Source organism: Lepisosteus oculatus, chromosome 20, assembly GCF_040954835.1.
Source record: "Lepisosteus oculatus isolate fLepOcu1 chromosome 20, fLepOcu1.hap2, whole genome shotgun sequence".
Lineage (NCBI taxonomy): Eukaryota > Metazoa > Chordata > Actinopteri > Semionotiformes > Lepisosteidae > Lepisosteus > Lepisosteus oculatus.
This window is the reverse complement of record NC_090715.1, coordinates 10,784,204-10,808,306: the sequence shown is the minus strand read 5'-3', so window position 1 is coordinate 10,808,306 and position 24,103 is coordinate 10,784,204. Positions and strand designations below refer to the sequence as shown.

Below are 24,103 nucleotides of genomic sequence, written 5' to 3'. Positions count from 1 at the left end.
AGAGAAATAACCCCCTGACACCTAACCAACCACATAACTGAAACCCCATTAGATCAATGCAGTTATTGAACTTCATCACAAGCAGGATGAAGTCCTCAAGCTACTGTACTGGATTAACCTTCACTACTTTGACATCCTTACAGCTACTGACAGGGATGTAAAAAAGAACAAGACAGAGAAGAAAATAATTTAAACTATAATTTATTCCAATTAAGAAGTGATACATACAGTAGTTCTTCTCTACAGTATGTACATATAATAAATAGGCTTCTTTCCTGTGGGTTTTAACCAGCTGAATTAAGTAAAATCACTTTTATAAATTCAGTTTAAAATTCTATCATCTGAAAAGTGTTTCAATGTTAGATTGTAACCTGTCCTTCTCAGTCCTGGTATATATATGCATGAGTTGTGCATATTTTATTAAAATATGCAAATCCTTAGCAAATCTCAGATGAGACTTGTGTTAAATTCCAAGGTTACCCAGTAAAATGTATTCATTAGTTGCTTTTAGAATGAAAACAATTATTTTTCTAATGGCAAAAAGAAAAATGTATAATTAATTAAGTTGCAAACATCATACAACTAAGCATCTGACACGACAATATTTTAATGTGTTTTGTTTTAGCTCAGAGGTTTGAATATTTCAGCCCTACTGGTGAAACGTATCCAGCTGGGCTTCTCACAGTATATTTAATAATAAGCTCTCATATCTTCCAGTAGTTCTTTGTTCAAAGCCACATGGTATCCTGTTATTGGCCAATTCCCGTTATGTCACATTGGGTGTTATTTCTGATTTAGTTTCTGGAGATGATAATTATACTAAATATTAAGCTTTGCCTTAAAAATACAGTGGAAAATTACATTTGCCATGCTTTCTTTTCTGTCTATTGTTTGAATATCTGTAACAAATTAATAATAGAAGCAATGCCAATATGAATGACGCCGCAACACCAAGTACAAGAAAATCCAAGGACATTTCTGATTATTTTCTCAATACAGTACCTATTACAGTACCAGTAACATTATGTGCAGAGATACTGGTATATAGATACAATATTCTTCAACTTTTTTCTTTGCAACCTGCATATATATTAACATCCTTGACCAAATATGTCTGCTCTTTTGTATATTACACTATTACACAGGCATTGCTAAGGTCGTTGTGTCCAATCATGTCATCCTTCTGCTATACAGTAGGTCACCAGTACTGTTTTCAGGTATAAGGTATTATTAATCCAATCCAGTGCTCAAACTTTAAAGACAGTGTTCAGGACTATTTTAGACATTGCTGGCAAGAGCGTTGTTTATTAGTTGTCAAATTACTGATTGCTAAACTAATACATACAGTTGGATAATGGATGCAGTAGTTTCTGAAAGTGCTAAAAGTGAGATAATGTTGAAAAATCGGATGTACTGTATATCTGGCTTAATAATATGCTTCATTCCACTAATTTCCTTTTTTCATGTTGGTCCTACTGTGCCAAGTGCCAGTTTACTGTGTAAAACTGTAGTCTACATTCTTGTAAGGTGAGAATCAACATTGTTGATCTTGACCCAGTAGGAGAGTGTAAGTCTGTTACAGGGTACTTTACCTTTTCAACTATAAGACAACTACAATAACAGCTGACAACGCTGAGGCACTACAGTAAACAGTGCAGTAAATGGAATTTCTGTAACTTCATACTTCATCATGCACCATCTAGCACAGCATGTTACTTGAGATATGTATACATTTTACAAATGTACCTTAATCATTAATTATTAACAGTACAACCATTAATACATCTTTAACGGTTGCATTTTTTCATATGGTGTAATTCTTTTTTATAATTAAAAATTACAAAAACATAAAACACCTGGGCAACTCTAAGCTCATAGCACATTTATCAGCAGACATATGCTTCTCTTTTGTATAAAGAGACACAAAAGTATTTCTTCTTTTTAAGAGGCATGTCCTGGACAAATCAGACAGCTGGAATAGTCTGAGATGAGTGCCAAGTCACATCGTAACCTGCTCTATCAATAACCAGGAAGAGGTAAAGAAGCATGATACTGAGAAACAAAGTTTCACAGTGTTATTGTGTGTTCCATTGCTGACCATTGATTAACTCTGTGGAACCTTAACAGCTGGAGTGCTTGAATGACAGAGCAGAGCCCTTGCAATACACCAGAACTGGGTGATCAATCAGTGCAGACACCTGTGTTCCTCACCTATTGCTTTCTTTCAGCTAACCTATATTCTGAACGGCTATGGAATGTTTTCACATTTATTCTATTTGATTTGTAATCTATGAGATACTAATGTTTTGTTCTAATACACTCAGTGTCTAAACTGCTGAGCATTTTCTAAACTACATAATTTATTTTCACCTGTTACCAGAGTAAACTCTTCCCTCCCAAATATATATACACACACTCACCTGGGTAGGGGTCAGTTTTCATTGTTGAGCTCCTTGTGATGCCCAAGCAGACTTTAATGGGATTTTTCCCCGGCAGAACTGTAAGATAGCCTTTTCAACTTCTGAGTTATCTCGGCTAACATTCTAAGATAACACAGTGGGCCATGTTCCTTCATTCAGTAAAACCTGCTGTCAAAGTCTACAGCGCTGGAACTTCACCTGGGATAGTTGTCCCCTGCCAATTCATCAAGGAAGCTTAACTTGTCCCTCTAGTTCTCAAAATCTGTTTCTAGTTGTGTGAGATGAGTGGATCAGTTTGCCCAGGGTTATTCTGGCCAAACATCTGCAGTGAGTGAGAGAGTAATCTGACTGAGAAGAAGCTCTATCACACTGGCTTTGCCCAGCCAATAATCCAGTCCACACACACAGTGTTATCAACTGTCGTGCTGCATAAAACATTGATTACTGCAATGAACTTCTGAATTTTCCCCAGACCAGATAATCAGAATGGGGAAATCTGCTGTAAGCCTGAATGAAAGAACAAAAGTTCTTTGAGCATCAAGATGCAAAATACGGGAAACTAAAACCTGAAAAAAAAAGATTAAAAAGCAATGAAACATTATGCTGGGTATTGGAGGCAGGCAGTGGGGATTTTTCTTTGAGGAAAGTGGAATTGAAATCATGCGTTACCAATATTTTAATATTAAAAAACAATTAGCAGCTCGTTTATTTTTCAGTCAGTGCTGGTAACGGTCAATTCTGAAAGGGGCAACTCGGCATCTTTTCTAAAATGTTTGTTTTATGCAGTTTTGTTGATACATCTCAGCTGGTCAGGATAGTGTGGGGGAAACTACATTTTGCCTCCCCCCATATCTTCAGCAACCAACCGGCCTCCCTGCTGTTCAGCCCTGAGTGGGTGTCACTGAAGCCCAGGGGCAACAAGTGTACTTTTGTTGGCATTATTCATATATTCATGTATACATTTCTGTTGTTTGTTTTGTTTGAGGGCTCATGAAAAGTAAACCTGAAAAGAAGCTATTTGCAGTGAAGGAACAATGAATGAATGAAAAACTTGTATTTTTCTGAAAGCACAACATTCTTCCATTGTTTGAGATCTCTAGAATTTCAAACTTGAAGGTTTACCTAATTCTAGTAATTCATAAAAATATTTTTGTTTAAAATCCTTTCATTATAAAAGGTATGAGGTTTGTCACTGAATTGTATTCTCCACGGCTACTGTAAATTACACTTTTTTAATTTATAATTAATATAATTTTAAATAATAATAATTTTTAATTTACAGGAACATAGGGCTGCAAGACCGATATTTATTTCTGCCTGCTTTGTTTTTCCACTTCAAGCATACAGCTGTGTTCTCCCTTTGTTTCTCTCTACTGTCCTTCATCTCGCAAAAACACGCACTTTTACATCAAACCCTGTTCATTAACCCCATGTGAAAACTCAAAACATCCCATTCAATCATTTATACAATTACAGTATACAAAACGTGAACATATTTAAGCTAATAAGCCTCTGAGGCTGTCTCCAGAGCGGCATCTAGCGGTGCGGCTTTGTAACTGCAGCCTGCTCGCTGCACAGAAACGTATTGGCTGGCTGTAGTTGATACGCTTGTTTTTACCATGCTTATAAAATGTTTAGCCTCAGGTGACATTTTAGCAACTATATATTTACATTAGAAAATGCTTCATTTTTTCCCAGAAGCGGATTTTGATTAAAACGAGTCATTTTCCTAATGTTTTGAATAAAAGAAAACAAACTTGCCATTCCACTGAAACTAGATTTATCATGATGGCTCTCTAAATAGGGCTATGTATGTTAATAAAAAACAAATCAATTCTGTTTGTCTTTTGTCTTTTCCCAACAGCATCAGTATAGGAGCATCAGATGCCATCAGACAAGAATTTCATAAAGAGCTCATGGTGACAATGTATTTCTCATCATCAGTAATCCTGAAGGATGAGCAGTTTTTGTACACTTTCGTTTCTTTTTCCCAGTTGTGGTTTCTCCAGGCCTCTCACAGTACCCTGACCTGGGAAGGCAGCGCTGTTGCCTTAATAACTTGACCCTGAACGAACCTCCCACCACAGAGACATTGTTACAATGGGTATATCTCCTCTGACTGAGCTAACACCCTAACTAGCACCCAGCAGAAGTAGCTGGGCCAAAAGGCCTCCTTTCAATTGTAACCTTTTTCATGTTCTTTGTCTGTGAAGGGAGAAAAGATTTGAGATAAAATTGGTCCTGCAACTGGCAAGCGGAGGTGATTCTTTATGTTGTCTTCTGGGTGCTCCAGTCCAGACTCCTGCCTTCTCCTTTCTTATTGGTGTCGGCGATCATTATGTTCAGAAAGTAATGAGTAACAGTTGCAAGATACGTTTTATAAACTAACAGGCTTGGGAATATATTTACAAAATGGGAACCAGCTGTAGCAAGCTACTGTACAGTACATAAAGTTACATTTTAAAGCTGTAAACATGTTATTGTTCTTGTCAAACTTGTTGTAACTTCGAACTGTGGCCAATTACTTCTCAAACGTCATGTTTCACAGCACTGTTCCTTATTTGCCAGGGGATTCCATTTTCATTACATTGTTGATTTCACTAAAGCATCGTTTGCTCATATTTTAGGAGTTTGTACAAAGCAGAGTATTTTATTTGCTCAAGGTTTGTCTTCACACCATTGTCTACACGTATACACAGCACTACCAAAAGAAAGCCAGTCCTGTTATATGTTTACAAAGTATTGTTTGACCAAAATATCCACCCAATTTCTAACAGCTTTATCCAGTACAGGGGGAGCCAGAGCCTATCCTACAAACAGGCGCTAGGAACATCCCAGTCCATCCCAGGGCAGAAATACAGACACAGACACGCACACTCAGTCCATGGTCAGTTTATCAAACAATACAGTATGTGTTTATACTGTGGGAGGAAACTATAGTACCCACAGAAAACTCATGTAAACATGGGGAGAGCATACAACCTCTACCGTATGCAGATAGCACCCCAGATCTGGAACTGACCCCAGGACCCCTAGGGTCTTTAAGCAGTAATGCTAAGCACTGCTTCACCATCCTGCCTGTTACCAAGATGTTTTTTTAATAAACATACAGAGTTAATATAGAGAACAAAGTAGTATTATTAACCGTTCCTTTTCTTTTCTAGCTACTGTAGAACTGAATATCATTAATAAACTAAATGGAAATTGTAAGCATCAAGATGCATATTTTCATCTACAATAAACATTCACTGGAGATCACGCCTTTGTTTATGGGGTGGTAAATTGTCAAGGAAAAAAATGGTGTATTATTGTTAGTTTTATTTATTTTTTCTTGATGGAAACAATTCTGACCAAAAAATTAAATTTCGATTATTTAAACAAAAAAACTACAGAACCTGAAAGCACGTATCAGTCAAACATGCTGTTTTTGATAGATCTTTTTTCTTTTGTTTGCTTTTAATTTGAGTCTACAATCTGTTGATTGAGAACTGGGTCTGCGGAGTTCCAAGCATCAGTTCCAATTAGAAGACAGAACTAATCTGCTGTGTGCTGCATCTGTATTTCTGAACCACATCTGGTGTGTACACGGGTTTATATAATTTGTGCATGTCATATAATTTGTGCATGTTACTTTGCATATCAAAATGATGTGTTATCATTAAGTCACATATTCCTGGCAGAAAGGGGTGATAATAGGCTACAGTGAGTGAGACCACACTCTGGACACAATCCCTGTCCATAACAGACATACACACACACACAATTTAGAGGCACCAGTTAATCTAGCCAACATTTCTGTGTAATTTGGGAAGAAACTGGAGCACCCATCAAAAGGGGGAACACATGAAAATCTACACAGAAGAGGGTACTTCAGGCTCGAATGGAACCCAGGACCCAGGAACTGTGAAATTATCTTAATAATCAACTTTATTTTATATGAAACTCAAAGAGCTTTACAATAAGTACTGTAACACTGTGAACCACTATTCTGTTGTGATGTCTTACGTTACGTTTATTTATCTATTATAGATCTACTATAGCACAGATAACAGATGATCATTTTGCTTCAATAAAAGGAACAAAGTATCATGAACCAAACGTGTTCAGAATTATTTTCAGTTCAGAGCTGAATTAATCGTCTCAGTATAAATCAGTACAAGAGGTCAATAAAATAAGATTAGTAGTAGTGTTGTGTATATATAGCAGTTAACATACTAACATCGTTCAAAAGTTATCACTTATCTGCAATAGCCAATAATTGCCTCGGTGTATTCAACAGGGATAACGCCATCTAGTGGACACAAATAATGCTTTGCATGAGAAACGTGTATCGAGATTTAAAACTTGAATGGTTTGGATGACACACTAGGATTCCTTCGCTTCATCACACTGAGTGATGATATAGGATCTTTGCTAGGATAGTTGTTAGACTTTCACTTAGAATGGGACTTTCTCCTACCCAATCCCAATTTAGTCTTCTTAATAAAACCAGCACCACTTTTGGCACAAACTGGTGAGTTTTAAAAAAAAGTCAAGGTTCTGTGTGAGACTGTTGTTTCTGAAAAGCAGACAGAAACAAAATTGTGAGAGAACACAGTGGTTGTACATACTTGAGTGATCCGGCAACACGATTACATTCATGATAAAAAAAAGTAGGGGTGTCATACCCACAGATTCCAGAATCACACATGTTATGCCAATTCATTAAAAGGGGGACCAAGATGAAGTTATGGAAACAATTCCTAGAGATAAATTAGAACAATCGCTAAGAAAACTATGACTTTCCAGTTTGGATTTAGAAAGGGAAAGACATATCTTAGTAATGTGCTAGAATGTTTTATGTTGTTTGTTTTATGAGTCTGTATGTTCTTCCTGTGCTCGCATGGATTTTCTCCCGGTTCTCCTGCTTCCTTCCACAGTACAAAAGCATGCTAGTAGATTAATTGGCTTCTGGGAAAATTCGCCCTGGTATGCGTGTGTGTGTTTGTCTCTGTGTTGCCCTGTGATGGTTTATGTTTTTTCTTTGAACGTTGTTATACAACAGAGCAGGACATATCACCTAGCTTGTTCTAGATTCTGATTCATTGTTATCTTGATGGAAAGAGTGCATTTTTATATTATTAGTTTGCAATTTAGTTTTTATTTTTAATGAAGGTGTAACTGCAAAAGAACTATAATCCCAAACAGTGCCACTAAGTAAATTCAGTATGTGTGTTTCTACACAGAAGAAGCTGTAGAGTATACAGAAGAAGCTGAAGAGATAAGAGGAGGGATTTGTTTTTTGGGACCGTTGCATTGCAAGCTGTTAAATAAAGACAGAAATATGATCACCAAATACTGAAACTGTCAGTCCTTTAAATCCCAAGAAGCTCCATCTGTCCACTCTCCAGCTGGGGACTCGTGAAAACTGGCAGCAAGTCAGAGACATGTTTCCAAAGGTTTTTCTCTGGCTTAGTGTTAACATGGGGCCAGCTGTAAGCAAGGATATGCACAGCAAAAAGCACTGAGATGGAAAAACAGCCCTGATACGATTTTAAAAATATATATATTTATATTTTACACTAATATATATTTTGGTTAATTTTATTGCCCAGGAATCCTTTCATTTTACATTTTGTCACACGAGTCGTAGTTTGACATGCAGGAGAGATTTTGCTCTCACTTCAGTTCTGGTAGTATGGGTGTTTGTCAGGGTGCTGAGGGCTACAGGCACACGTATTTTGGTGATAATTGGTTGCTTGCAGTTTTGCATTGTATGTAGCTGGAGGTTTTAGTTCATGGGTTTGACTGCCGTTTTTACACCGAGGTCAAAATGAGCTTGTCTATAAAGTGAAAGCTTGTGTGCGAATGTCATTCTGCTGCTTTGGCTAAAGGGCTTCCATCGCCAGTGTGGAGAGACAGGAATGAGCAGTCAGTTTGCAAGCCAATGGCACAAAAACGTTGTCGGCTTAATGCTGCCCCAACACATACACAAACAAACACATGCAACGCTGTACACACTCTTCAACTGCTGGGCAAAATCTTAGACCATTTATTTTCTGTTCTTTCCTCACCTGGGGATTGTTTTAAGTGACCAATCCTGATATAGCTGTATGTTGTAGAACATAAAAATCCTATTAAAATAAGGAACATGTAGAGAGAAATCAGTTAATACATTTGATTAGCCAATGTGATGCAATTCTTCATACTGGTTGCTAATGTACTGTATAGTTATCTTTAGTTGTGGCCATGTTTCTGATCAAGTTGAATCAAAGACTGCTAAATGACAAGCTATTCTTACCTATACTAAACTGGAATAATAATCCAGTTTAGTATCTTCTAACATAATAACATACAACACTAGAAAACCTTCAAGGAGAGTATAATTCAATTGCTTGTGCTTGTAACATATATATATATAGATACTGCATAAATATTTTGTAGACTTTTGCACAGTAGTGTGCACATACACTTACAGGCAGTTTTCATTCAGTGTCTTATGCATAAACACCTACCCCATGTACCACGATTTACCAAGACTAATACTGTACTAAATGCCTTACACATTTCTATGATTTTATCTATGCGGTACAATAGATCTCATGTGCTCAAATTCCTTGACATTCTTTAAACACCTTTTTGAAGTGGATTTTTGAATAATGAATGCATTTAATTAACTGAAGGATGATAATAATTAATCTTTTAATTACCATGTTACTGTACATTAAACATTTGTTCCTAACATCTTTTTTCATTTGTTTTGGCTCTTGAAGAGCTGAAGTACAGTCACACTAACTCAGGATAACTCATGAGTCACCTCTTGTTGATTAGAGCCCTGTGTTACAAGTTCAGGATCACAAGCCACTCAAGTTAGAGCTCTTGCTACGAAAGTGGGAGACAACACATTCATTTCAAATACTACCTAAACACCTCCGTTGAATGAGCAATGTGGACAGGTATTATAGCTGAAGTGTTTTGTGGCTGTTTAGCTTTTATCATCTTATTTAGCCCAGCTGAACATACTGCCAGATGAATAACAATTGTCAAGCTCGCCCTGCCTGCTGAACGGTGGAGCAGTGGCGTGGGAGCTGGTGACGTCATCACCAGCCTGTCTCCCTTCTCCGCCTGCCACCTGGAGACTCAGAGCACCTGGAGTCGCTCTATGGCCACACCCATTCCTGGAGCTCCTCAGAATAAGTACTCAGACCTGACACAGCTCAGCGCTCTGTCGTTGAGTTTGGACACTGTGTGCTCCCGAGTTAGGCTTCACTTGTGCCCTGACTCTAGCTTTGTTCCCAGCCTTGTTCCCAGATCACCCCCTCAGCTTTGGTTTGCTCTTCTTTCTGGACTTTGGCCTCTGGCTTTGTACTTGGATTGCAATTTGACCGTGACTCCTGGATTCACCCTTGTCTTCCAGGCTACAAACCTTTGCTCATCTTGGACTACAAAGCTGGACTGTTTGCCTGCAGGAATTCTCTGTTTCTGCAGTCTGCAAGCAGTCTGCTCCCTGATCCCAGAGTGCACATTTGCCACTCCCTCTGATCTCAGTACCATGCAACCCTGGGCATTCCTTGTGTGTGCTGTGTGCTGTTTGTGGGCTCCCCAACTCAGCTGCCTGCTTGCACAGCGGCTTCTGGATTGCACTCCGAGTCCAATCCAGACCTTGACAACATGATATTGCTATAATATGACGCGAATGCAGGGATCCTTGACTCAGGCTCAAGAACAAAATTAAGCTTAGAAAAGAGAGGAGGCCATATGGCCCATCTAGCCCATTTTGTGTTTAGCAGCTAAGTGATCCAAGAATCTCATCCAGCCATTTTCCTTGAAAGAAGCTGGGCTACCCCATACTCCCACAACTCTTTGGGTAAATAAGTGCCTCCTGCTTTTGGCTTTAAAGCAAGAATCAGGTTAGCATAAAGAAGGAGTCAAATGTGAGATCCCCATTTTCACATTTCAGCGACAGACCATAGCTTGCCTTTGTGGACACAGAGATGCATAGCATCATCCCTCTTAATTTCCATATATGCAAATGCAAACACAGACATAAAGATGGATAAAACACACATAAAACACACTCCGACAGACCATGTGTGCGTTTGTGAAAGAATAAATGTATGCAAAGTATAATAAGAATTCTTTTAGTGGAGCCTGCTTTCCAACACTGGGAAATGATCAAATATGAATATATTCCATAATCAGTTGATCAGATAAATAAGTGAGTGGGTTTTAAATGGAAAGATGGATTACTGTTTAATAGACTACACAATATTCGAACACAACTATTTAATATAATTAGAAAATATATACATTAATAAATGTTTATATATATTTTCATGAATTCACATAGTATACATATTATACAGTGAGTTGAAGAGACAAATCTATTTGTGCTCATGAGGGGGAGACAGAATGACGCCGATGCAGATAGCAGTTCTGTCCGTCATCGGCTGATCCACTCATAGCTTCACAGAAGAGGTGCCACCTGTGGGAACCAACTGTGGAGATTGGTGAAAGAGGCCTGTAGAGGCAGCGACTGGTGAATGTCACGCATGATGTATTCAGTGGGCTGGCAGCAGCGTGCGAAGAGGCTGGAGTTAAATTGGATAATGTAGTTGTGGGGCCATGGAATTTAGGAGTGAGCTAAAATGGGGCCTTTATAGATAGAATAGATGTGACATGGGGTAGATTACTCTAAACAGACCCTAAACTACAAACATTGTTGGACCCTGAAGATAAGAGCTATAGGAAGAGGTCGATTACCTGAAACTGACAAAGAGCCTACAGTGAGTTCTGAAAATAGAATGCAACCCAATGTAACAAGTAATAGCCCAGGACTGAATGAGAGGAGTGGTTTTGAGGCACAGTGCCCAGAAAACATTGCTTGAATTTCTATCCCTAATCTGCACTTTGAAGCATCCCCTTTTAATTATAAGAAGTGGTGCGGTGTTAATTCTTATTTAGTTCTTAAGCATGAATTAAACACCTTTTCTGTTTTAACAAGAGCAATTATGTTTTAGACTTCAGTGGCAGAGATGGGTAACAATGTCCATGGGTCAACAATATCTCGGCCGCTCCACAAAGGGGGCTTGTATGGAACTGAAAAACAGAGATTTGGCATGGTGGTGGTGAAGGTGTCATACAACCCAGAGGACAACTGTCACCAAGGAACGTTTCTAGTTCTTACCCCGTGTGCCACATTGACTCGAGAAAGGAAACTTTCAGTTAGGAGAAGGGACAGAGAAACAATTACTAAGTCATGCTTTTAGTTTAAATGAACAAGGGGGAACAAAAGCACTGACACTAGCTGTCTCCTCTCAATATTTGCCGGGTCCCGTAACATCTGCAACAAAGCACACAAGTCATACTGCACACCTGTGGCAAGACACTTAATGCTCAGACAAGACAAGACTGGAACAAATGCAAAGCATTTCATCTGACACAAATCCAACAAGGTGCATCACGCAGTCACCTCCCCTGTCTGAGAATGGTCATTGCAGCGTTGTGTTTCATCAAGAAGGACTGGGCGCCTTGTCAAGACTGATGGGAACATGGATGAAGCAAAGTGTTGACAAATCTTCAAAACGTGTTTCAGACGCAAATGTACCTTTTAGCAGAGCACTCATATTTCTTCTTCAGTGTTAGACATTCACTATGACTTACAGTACCCTTAGAAGTCTTCAGTTCGAGCAGTCATGTTTTGAATAGAATGTGAATGTATCATTTTGTACTTTCACAAAATGAAACACCATAGGGAGGGTCTGAATAATTCTGTAAGGCATTGTAGGATTTTTTACTGAACTCCTTTTATTTAACATGGCAATTCTTTTTCAATTCAATTCAAAGTTTTGTAGGCATTAGGAATTTGCTTCCACTTGCTCTAAACTGTCATGACCGATCACCCTTTTTAAATGTTAAATTACACTGTACATGATGTAAAAGTCCACCAAGGAATACATACTAGTCTTGCAATTAGGCATCAACTCTTAATTTTTCCCCAAGACAACTTAGACCAAAGAAGGTGTTGTGGAAATACATCAGTAGCAGCAGTTCTAACAGGATTTTTTGTCTGGTTATTTTTTAATTTAGATAAGCCTTCAAAGCTCTGGCTCTTTAATCAGAAACTGATTCACAGAAGAGAGTGTTTCTGCCCCTCAAATCTCCCTTACAGAGTTTTTACATCTAAAAAAACTCTTTGAATCATGGAGAATGAGATGATAAGTGTAGACGATGAAACTCCTCTTCTCAGTGCAATGATTTTTTTTTCCCTGTTAAACATTTGATGCTTCAGTATCAATCTCACCTCCCGCTTAGACGCTGTCAGAAAACGGGCTGCTCAGATCCACGGGCAGTCAGTGCAGCATGGCAGTAGAGGAGGCTTCTCAGAGCATCTGTGAGTTACCTCTTTCAATCTCCAGAGTGATTCACACATCAGCTCGGCACATCGCTTTTCTGATACCTGTTTTTTGAGCTTGTTTGTATATTGATGTTGTAAGAATTGCATTTTCTTAAACTTCTTAGGTTTTCAGAAAGCTTTCTTTCAATTAGCTATCCATTTGGAGCTTCCTGTCTGTTTCAATCGCCCTTTTTACAGTAATGCTTGCTGAACTGAAATTCAGATGTATTTTGAAATTTAAAGAGACCGTTTGGAACATCAGCTTGTGGATGGACCAGTGTGGCTATGAAAATTGAGAATATAATAAAATTGTCCATGGGAGACCAGAAACCGGAATCATTGTGATGTCTTGAGATTTTTTTTCTTCTAAACCTTTCATTTAGAGTACTACATACAAAGCTTTTCTATTAACTCTGCCATGAAGGCAGCAGAGAGAAGCTATTTAAAGTGGAGTATGTGCACTGCCAGAGGCCTGTGAACATTGTGTTCCAGCTCGTTTCAGTTTTCAATGGCTTATGAATTCATCTATTCACAGCCAAGGACTGAAGAGCCCTATTTACATAATATCCTGCAGTGAGCAGGCTATGGAGTGAAATGACAGGAGTTCAAGGAATGTGGTAAAGTTCTTTCAGTACCTGAAGCCCTGAGGCAAGCGCTGAATCATTGTGCAATTAACCATTTAGCAACTGAGTGATAAAGTGGCATACCCATGGTGTGGCCAAATGAGTCCAGGCCCTAGTCTATTTAAGTCCTGTAAATCATACACCCACCTTGGGACTAGGAGATCAAGGTCTGGTGCCCCCACACTGTCTTCAACAAAAAGCTAAGGATGCTGCTGAATGCAGTTGTTTACAGTAGCACAATATTGCTTTTACTAGAATTTCACCTGCTCTTTATTCAGAAGCTATGGGCTCAGAGGCATATATATATTCTATTAATATTCCATTCCAATGACCATTCCTGATAAGTTTGCATGTAAGGTACATCCCATCGCTATGCAACTGTTAGGTTGTGCTCCTTGCACATAGTGCCTTGTGTTTTAGTTCTATTGAGACTGCACTTGCAAGCACAAATAAAAGAGTGCCCTTTGATCGACTTCCAAAGGTAAATGTGGCCCCGATGTAGTGACTTTTGTAAAACAGGTCTGTCTGTTTTTGAATACATTTTTTGTTATTTATTAAAAGCAGAGGGCTCGCAACAAACCTGCAGCTGTGGAAACATTCTAATATATGCAACAGGGATATCTGTGCCTACTTGTAGGAGGCAGAAAAGAAATCTCCCTTATTTAATCGATTTAAATAAAATCCCTGCCAATACACAAAAGCATTGGCCCTTTGATAGCTCATGTCTAAAGCATGTCTGAATTTAATTCATTTCAAGGAAAAGCCATTTCAGTGGTAGCTGTGCCCCCCTTTATCTGTGTTCCCCCCGTCAGTCGTATCACCGGTGAGTTGGCCAGTCTCCCAGTCGCACTAGTGCAGAGCTCGACCTGCTGGCAGTGTGAGCAGTGTGAAAACGTGCAGTGGCAAGATTAGTGTTGGCTCATATCTCACAACCCGGGAGAAGAAAAAGACCCAGAAAAGCAAATCACCGTAGCAGACATCCACCTGCAAGATAATGAGCCAGCTCTCTTTTTCAAAATGGGGGTGAAATCACTTTTCTGCAGAACGTAGATCTGTGTAGGATGAAAGAAGCAGGGGTTAATGATTAACTATTTTAGTTCATGGAAAGTACTGTACTCAGCTGAACACTGAAACACCTAATCACGCAATGCCACTGTTCAGCTATTGTTTTCCTTCTTCACTTTTCACCTATGACAAACAACATATTACTAAGCTGATAGAACTGTCCTCCTCATCACAGTATTTAAATTACAAGTGCAAGCATATACTGTTAAAGCTTTTTTTGCATAAAGAGATTTGTTTACAGTGCAACACACCATTTACTGTCAGGATTTTAAACCTCCCACTATCTCCTCTTGGCTGCACAAATGTTCAAATACACATACATTTATATCAGAGACAGTAACTAATTATTCTTCCAAGGCAGTGTTTTTTTTTTCTTGCTCCTGGATAGATTGCCTTTAATTTATGCTAATCTTTCAGAAGGGAGTAAACAAATTTGCTGTTAGAGAGACATAAGAAGAATTAACCAGCTATAGCCTCTAATTCGATGTGTGTACACATGAGTGAAAAAACAAGTAACTTTATCTGCTTGGAACTAGGATGCATCATTGCACCTCCTAATGAAGACTAGGGGTAAAACGTATCTATGCACTATCTATGCATCACAGACCCATCTGGACTGGCTTCTGTGCCAGTACTGTATATTAATTCAAAGTTAAAAAAAATAGGTATTTTTCATTACTATGTGAGAATAATTGTGGCGCTTGATCGAAAGGGCTGATGTATTTTTCTGTAATATGAGAAGAAGAAAGACTCCATAAAAAAACGAAAAGGTCCACATTCTACTTAAAAAAAATATCATTGTAAAGCTGATTTTATAGATCTTATTAATTAGGATATAACCTCATTCTGTGGCTATTCACTACAGCAGTTTCATGTACTGAAAATGGCCATTTCCTCCGGCGTGCACCTTTAGCTTCTGAAAGGATAACATGCAGCACATTAATGGCACAAGCTACTCCTGTCTCCTGTCACAGAGCATGGTTTTCTCCTGTTGTTTGAGCAAATTGGATGCTCTTACCCTGACCTGACTCCCCTCTACTACAGAATGTTTACCCACAACATTAGATGTGTGTCCCTTTGGTGAAACAGTGAAAGCTTCACTTTCTGTTTCACAAGGTTAGAGAGAGGAGTACTACTGTACTTCCAGCATCCTGTACTCAAAGACTTTTTTTAATTTGTAGCATTGAAATGGGCAATACCATTTCATTGTACAATACAGAACGGTCTCCTTTTGCTTCCTAAATTATTTTTTATGTACAATGCTATGATATTTTTATACAAGACTCCACATGTAAACATTTTAATTGGTGTGGGGACAGTTTGAAAATACCACAGCTTTTAACAAACAATATCTCTCTCTTAACAAGGACAATTTCCTAATTCTAGATTACTTACAAGTACTAAAGGCAGTAAGATAGTGTGTCACTTACAAATGGTGAAAAATTGAATTATAAACTGAAATCAAGGAAAATAATAAGAGACAAAATACGGCATTGCTTTCTCAGTTTTCTACAATTGATTATTTACCGAAGAGTTATGGATGTTGCATGCTGTCCATTGAAAAATGTTACAATGACAAAATCTAAGCATATATGAACAGTCATCAGCTCATTTTCACACCGCTTTTCCTTGTTCCTTGTTGTTAAAATATAGGTATATACTGTATATGAGTGAAGTCAGTTCATAATGGTCAATTTTATGTTGTAGGAAGTGTTTTTTCCTCTTTCATTTCTTTAACGTACCTGAATATTGTCAGTTATCAGTAACGATGATTGCACACCATGTAACCAGGTCAAAAAGTAAGGGTATTACAAATTCCACCATCAGACATATTCTGTCAAGCAGTGCAAAACGATGTTTACAATAAGAGAGACCATTTAAATCTGACAAAACTGAGGAATACTTTTTCTGTTGCGTTTTCACATTTTAAGCCAAGACTCATATTAGAAAACCTGTTAATTAATTAATTACAATGATTTAATTCGGATTACAATTAAATACAAATCCGAACTCCTTAGAATGACAATGAGTTTTTTTCACAAGATCTGAGCGTCCTCTCATCCCTAAAATTTGGAACATAAATAAAATGAATAGTTTTCAATAACACCTCGAACATTGATCTAAAAAAACTTTGTATTACAGCAGAAACTTTCCTGTGAAAAAACTCGAAATGTTATCACAATGCTATTGTGGAACACGGGTTCCCCCTAGTGGAGATCAGTTGAAGCGATCATGATTTAATTTTTTTAAAAATGCACACAGTATTGGACTGTAAACGGACTCATGAGATAAGATAAGATTGATTAGTGGTCTATCCGTAATGAGTGTCATGCATCACTGACCATCTCAAGTCACAGGTCTGGGGTATGAATACAAACGATTATTTGAAATGATGGTTTTGTTTCAGGTTGAATCAGCCTGGAATACAACTAAGGGTTTTAGTTAGAATTGTAATTGGCTATGTGTCACCGACTTGTGCATAGTGATTAAAAGAAAGAAAAACGCATTTAATTGAGAAAAAGAGCAATAATAAATCAGGTGATCTTGACCAAAATGTCACTTCTGATACCGAAAGGGGGGCAGGGACGAAATTCTTATGGTTCTCTATGGTGTGAACGCCACTGAGCTCCAGCGGGTGTTTTGGATTGGCTGATCTCTTGCACGCCCAGCGGTGATGGACCACCCCACTGAGTCTTGAATCTTTCATTGGCCTGTCATAGCCTGGGACTGCTGTTGGCTCAAATCAGGAGTCAGCTGATAGACTGATACGGTGGCCAGGGTGGGGAAAACAAGTCTTTTTCTCATCCCGAGAAATTCGAGGCTGGCGTGTCTTAAGGGTACTGTACATAAAAGCACGGTTCTGCACTTTGAATCTTTCTGGTTATTTTTTTTTTCCAGTCAGCAAAATCAAACAGGCCACCGAAAAACAGAATGGGAGAGGAAAACAACACAGAAGCTAATTCGAAAAGCACGGTTACGTATTACACCCTCGAAGAAATTCAGAAACACAATATGAGCAGGGATACCTGGCTTGTCATCCACGATAAAGTCTATGACATCACCCGTTTTCTGGAGGAGGTAAGCACTTCAACATAAGGCCCCGTCTTCAGTCTTGTGGCTTAAAAGAAATCTCTATCGTTAATTATAAGCGTTTCGGAAAAGGATAAACTACAACACCCAAAATGATTACTGAAATTACAGGGAAACCGGAAGGCGCAGGCGCACGTTGCCTCCACAGCCTTTTTGACGCGCGGTTCTTAAGTGAGGGAAAACTCAGAAATATCTGTTTTTCAGGGAAAGCGAAGAAAAACGTTTTATCCAAACACGATGACGTGCCCTGTGACCATTCGCTGTGTGTCCCACATGAGGCCTGAGCAACTTGCGTAACAGTTTTAAGTAGGGATCACCCCCTCCCCCACCACCACCACCACCACCACCTTTGACAGAAGCGGTCTTGTTTGATGAATTTCTAAGAGGCTGCTATTGAAGAGCAATTACTGAGTAAACCCGTTCATTTATTACAACTGAACAATCCTTAGCACAGCGGGAAAGGGTCTCTGGCACAAAGTGACCTATGATCACGTCTAAAATAAGGCCATTACCGGAGAAATGGATGATAACCATGGAAACCAGCTCCATAACGTGCAGTACACACTGATAAGCTGCACGAACCCGGAAGTGCACAGTCCAACTTATCAAACTTCTTTAAAACGTATTTCCACGTGGTGCGGTACATGACCACATTTACGGAACCATTTATTTATTTTTATGTCCACAAAAATGTGCTTTACCCTAAAGGAGTTGGTGCTTAGAATCAGTTTTAATGGCGAACGACGATTCCTCGCTGACTCTCTGTGGTCATTAAAAATCCCAGGGCATTTCTCGAAAAGAGTAGGGGTGTAACCCTGGCGACCTGGCCAAGTTTCCCATTGGCCTTTACCAATCATGGCCTCCTAATAATCCCCGTCTATGAATTGGCTTCATTACTCTGCTCTCCTCCCCACTGAGAGCTGGTGTGTGGTGAGCGTTCTCGCGCACTATGGCTGCCGTCGCATCATCCAGGTGGATGCTGCACATTGGTGGTGATGGAGGGGATCCCCATTACCTGTAAAGCGCTTTGAGTGGAGTGTCCAGAAAAGTGCTATATAAGTGTAAGCAATTATTATTATTATTATTATTTTATTATTATTATTATTATTTTCTTGAATGCCAGCTGCCCAAAATTTGAGAACGGATCATTTGTGAGGACCTTTTAGATAAAATACTTTTGCAAATCTAAATATACCTAGTTGGTATATTTACAATACGGTGCACTGTGAATTAGTCCTGACTGGAATGGAATACCACCATGGAACAGTCAAGTATTTCAGATTGTATTGGATTCATGTTCAGTTAGAGTTTTAAAATGAAAGGATGTACAGTATGTACTACAGGGAGGTACCGAGTCGAATGAGTTTGTTTAACAATACTCTTATGCTTCAAGGATGAGAACTACTTGCTTTTTTTCCCCCTGACGTTTACCTGCAGAATGCCTGCCTGTTTATCCTCGGGTAGTTACGGTGCCAGGGGTTAAGCACAGGGTGTTTTTTCACACTGCGGCTCTGACATGTGGAAGGCACTGAGTCCGTCTTGCCTTCACTGTTTCAGCACCCTGGAGGGGAGGAGGTGCTGTTGGAGCAGGCTGGGGGAGATGCCACTGAGAGCTTCGAGGATGTGGGCCACTCCACAGATGCCAGGGAGATGCTCAAGCAGTATTTTATAGGAGAGCTTGACATGGTAAAGTTTTCCATTCCTCTTTTTTTTTTGCCTTGATCTTTGAGAACATGATCACATGACCATTAACATTTCTATTTACTTATAAACAAAATACATTTCATTGTTTCTGAAGCACTGGGATACACGTCCCAGTCTTATGTGACCAAATGCTGGTGTATTACAAGGTTTTACTGAAACTCAGATGTTCAGTAAAGAATTACTTTTCCTTCAGTTTCTCTGTGTAACCCGATTCCCATTAACATATTTATTGTCGGGCAGTTTTTATATTAAGTTACAAAAGCAGGACGTTAGATATTAAATGCAAGAAGTAGTGATTATTCATTAAAAATAATGGTAGGTCTTAATAAGTCACCTTGATATTCTGAACAGTGATCAAGTTGTATAAGATATTGTAGAAAATCATGTTTTTCTTTGCCTTTCAGAATGACCGCAAGAATGAAAACTCTAAGGTACAGTCTCAGGATCTAGTTTATGACAGGTTTAGTATGGAAGAATTAAAAGTATATTCATTTAGATGTTGTTCACATAAAATCTTTTTTATTTTAGTATTTTATTTTTATTAATTACATGAATGTTTCTCTATTGCTAAGTAAATTGAAATATGAAAGGTAACTTTATAGACAAGAGCACAAACGTCTGTCTTATTTTTGGCGTTGGAGGTACAGTAATTTAGAATTGAGCATTCACCCCGAAGTTTGTTACCCCATCCAATTAATTACTGAGACATTTGTAAGAGAAACTATGTGCTTTTGAGGCAATATTAAGCTTAAGAGGTTGGAATAATGTACAAAGCCACACTGTCAGTATTGAATATGCATTATGGCTGTTCACTATTTTAATAACTTGTTGTTTTTTCAGGATGTTCTTATTACAACATCTACAAGTCAGACTAGGTAAACACCATTAAAATACCATCTTTTGAATGCTGAATTATGATCTTGCTTTTTACTTGAAATGTGCATGTCCTTTTTCCTAAAGAAGTCTGATAAAATAGAATAACTCTTCCCTGAGTAAGAGACTTTGTAAACATGATCCAATTTGTTTAATATCCAAACATCTATTTGGCAGAGTGCCCTCTAAAGCAAAAAGTAATTGAATATGTAACATTTTACTCTTACCGAAAGACTGCATCTGTTCTCTTTTCCAGTGCAAAATGCTGTTATTGTACTAATAACTTTTTTTAAATTGAATATCTGATACAGTTTTCAGTATATTTTTATATTCTCTGCTTTCACGCCTTTAAAAAGCAAGGCTATTTTTATTTTCTAATATTTATAAAAACAACTCTTAAAAATGCAATGTTACTGTGCAGCATTTCCACAATGTTTTTTCTTCCTTTTTGTAGTACATGGACTACCTGGTTGATCCCAGCCATTGCTGCTGCTGTTGTTGGTCTGATGTATCGTTACTACCTGCTGGAAAACAAGACATCCTGAACCCTTCCACATCGTCCACATTCGTCTGACCTTGAAGCCTCGACATGCCTGACTGAACTCCTTATGAATCACTGAATAAGCCAGACACGGGTCCCAGCTCTCATACTGCAGCACTTACAGTCTGTGGGCTTCTCTACAGAACCATTCCTCCCAGTCTCCATTACCTGCCTCTGTGTTCGGGTAGAGGGCAGAGAGTGGAGTTCATATTGCCCTGCTTAGGTTTCAGTGTACTTGCCTTTAGAGCTCATTGTTTTCCCTTTTCCCCATAGTGGTACAGTCACTGTCTGTGGAGTTGCTCTGGGCTTTTTCTGTACCATTTCAAACATTGGTATTTTAGGGCAATGTGCTCTCCATTCTTTCAGTTTTCTTGTACTGTGTTTTTAAAGTGTTTGAAAACTTTCCGGAACAGATTTACTAAGCTTTTGCTAGAAAACGGTTCATATGTCTAGACATGTAGATCCTGTATGTTTCTTCATTTTCTTGCCCTGTGTTTGTACTGTACAATAGAAAATAATATCATCATGTCTGCAAGAGCTCGGTAAACCCTGATTCCTAGTCTTATAAATTTGAGGCACTTAATCTCAATTAAGACTCTTTTCCAAATTATGGTTTTGTAGAAGCAAACAGTATACGGAAGATGCTTAGCTGTTTTGTTTTTGAGTAATGGCTGTTAGCTTATCTACCCCAAGAATGTTGGTTTGAGATAAAAACCAGCAGTTATGTAATGTTAGTAAACGATGCCTTGGGTAGAAGAAACATAATGTAGTGATTGTATAAGATTATCATAGTAGCTCCATTGATAAAGTGATACATTTTTATATATTGGATCTCTGCAAAAAAACACTTTTTTTTTGTTTTTCATGGAATTTTCCTAATGAATTAACAACAACCAAAACACTTAAATTGAAATCTGGTTAAAAAGATGAAGATGTTAGAGATTAAATTTATTCAGACCAAGATTAATTACTGCCCTCATGCTAAAAGAAATATGAAGATCCAGTACAAGGGTTTTTGTGTGGTTTAAAGGAGAATGCATCTTGTACTGAACTTATTGTTTGTAATTGGTAATTGAAGTTTCGAGTCGGGGCATGAAAATTCTGTAATGCAGCATGACCCAAAAATTTTTTTTCTTTAATGTAGTATGAGGTCAGTTTTTATTTTTTATATTAACACAGAATAAATAAAAATGAAGCTTGTAATATGTCTTTACAGTAGTTCATAGTTGTTATGAAATTCAATTTCCCAAGATGTTAGTGATTCAGATCATTAAAAATTTTGAAATACAAAAGAATAGCTTTTTTCTCTGGAAGTTTAACATAGGAATGCTTTCTTTTGGAAAAATAACTTTCCTCATGTACAGCTTTTAAACTTTTTCATGTTTTAATTTCCCCAACAGAATATAGTATTCTCAGGATATGTATGGGTCTCTATTTCACTTAAGGTCTTTTTTAAACAAATTGTCATTATTATGCACTGTACTGTTGTAATTCTGTTATTTAATGTTTAAAAACATTCAAACTTTTGATGACTTTTCTGATTCTTCTCCTACATATTTGGTTATTTTTCTTCTAAAAGGGGATAATTTACAGTGTCCTAAGGATAAAATATTCAAAGCCATTCTTACAAATGATGATTAACATTCACTTATTTTTTCATTTATTCATTGTTTCCCTGAAGCAAATTATTGAGCTGCTGAAGCTACTACGCAAAAACTTTGCAGTGATTATTGCAATTATTTTGTCTGTTGTGAGTTTTCCATCTAGTTGTTGTGTAGAAATATCATCAAGATGAAACTTGTTAACAGTTTTCAGAATTGTACTTCATTTATTTGTGGTGATTGGAAGATGAATGACCATCTGATAGCTATATTAAAAAAATAAGAAACAGCTAATCTGGGATTAGGATTTATTCCTCTTCCTTCCTCGCTATCTGGTGTTTCAGTAAAGATTTGTAGTAAAACTTTTTCTTCTTATAGAAAAATTGACAATCTAAGATAATACTTTGAAAATTAAGTCCCAAGTCTCTGAATTTCTGAAGATCTACATCATACTTAGTTCTGTGGGACTTTGCCTTGGATTTATGTTTTAAGTTAATTTGTCAAAATTCAAGAATTCAGACCAGTTATCTGTGCAGGAAAATTGTCCGCTTGATTAATTTATTACAGAGGAGGCCATTTTTGTCCGCAGGCAAAACAAATCACTGGTAAATGTAAGTCTTTTTTTCCATGGCTAACAGTTTCTATGTATAAAATGATGAATTTGGTTCTATAACATTTATAATTTCTTATACATCCAGTAATGTACAGTACCCAGTAATAGCGTAAAAACCTAAATGAATAGGAAAGGGCTCATGTGAAAACCTAAGCAGATTGAAAAGTTGTCAGTAAAACAATATTTGAAGTAAAAGATTCTTCTGTTAACAGGTTACACTAATTCTCAACCAGTAAAAGATGGATTGTTGGTTATATTGGGTGTAGAGAATTTATTGCCCATTTAACATTTGTAATCTGTAACTTTTTAAATGGGATTTTTTGCCAAAATTAGTTGTCTGATGTGAGATTGGCAGATCTTTACTTTTACTGCCTACGGTGCCATCTTTTACCTCAGAACGTTAGATGTGTCGTTTGTGACCAACAGTGCATTTTGTGGGCCTTCAAAAGCCATTGATACATTGTCACATTGTCATACAACACCTGTTTAGCTGGCTCTGCCTATTTTACATTTAAATAGGCATCTGTCAAAAAGCGAGATGAATAAATGTGTTTATTTAAATGTGAAGAATAATACTGAATTATTTTATTTGTATTTTTATAATGAATTGAAATGTGTATATACTGTATAAGAATTTGTTTGAAGTTTAATAATGGTCACATTAATAAGACTATTTTAATGCTGGGGGGGAAAAACTGCCACCACATATTGTGAAATACGACCTCTTAAATCGTACATTAACACTTTTAAACATACAAATCGATAAGAGCACCAATTATGTTTCTGTATACTTTGTGTAGTCAACGTAGTCGTACCTAACATAATGCGTTTATGGGTTATCTCGGTGAATAAGCTTCACAATGAGAGCATAGTGTTTTAACTATACATCTGATTTACATTTACACAAGACTGCACCGACGAAATCGCCCAGATTACTAAACACGTATTTTATGGGAGTCTACCATTTTTCCTGTTAAAATAAGTGATATATGTACAATTGGAGAGCTCGTTGGGAGTTTGTCCTGGGTTAAAAAAAAAAGAAATATACAATGTTTTTGATACGCAAACAATACATTGCCTCTTATAAAATATACACATGCATTAAACAACAATGCTTTTTTAAGAAGACGAGTCAGAAGCCCCATAATAACTACTGCCAAAACATTACAATAAATTCACTTCCTCTGTCGCCACAGTG

General features: G+C 37.7%; 1 protein-coding gene across 1 annotated transcript; it reads left to right on the top strand.

The window, feature by feature from the left end:
* Nucleotides 1-17,242: 17,242 nt before the first annotated feature.
* On the top strand, nucleotides 17,243-23,466 carry cyb5b (cytochrome b5 type B). The gene is made up of 5 exons (XM_006641205.3): nucleotides 17,243-17,561; nucleotides 19,131-19,259; nucleotides 19,682-19,708; nucleotides 20,118-20,152; nucleotides 20,605-23,466. The coding sequence occupies exons 1-5, from the start codon at nucleotides 17,415-17,417 to the stop codon at nucleotides 20,693-20,695; spliced, it is 429 nt and encodes a 142-aa protein (XP_006641268.2). The 5' UTR covers nucleotides 17,243-17,414; the 3' UTR covers nucleotides 20,696-23,466.
* Nucleotides 23,467-24,103: the final 637 nt, after the last annotated feature.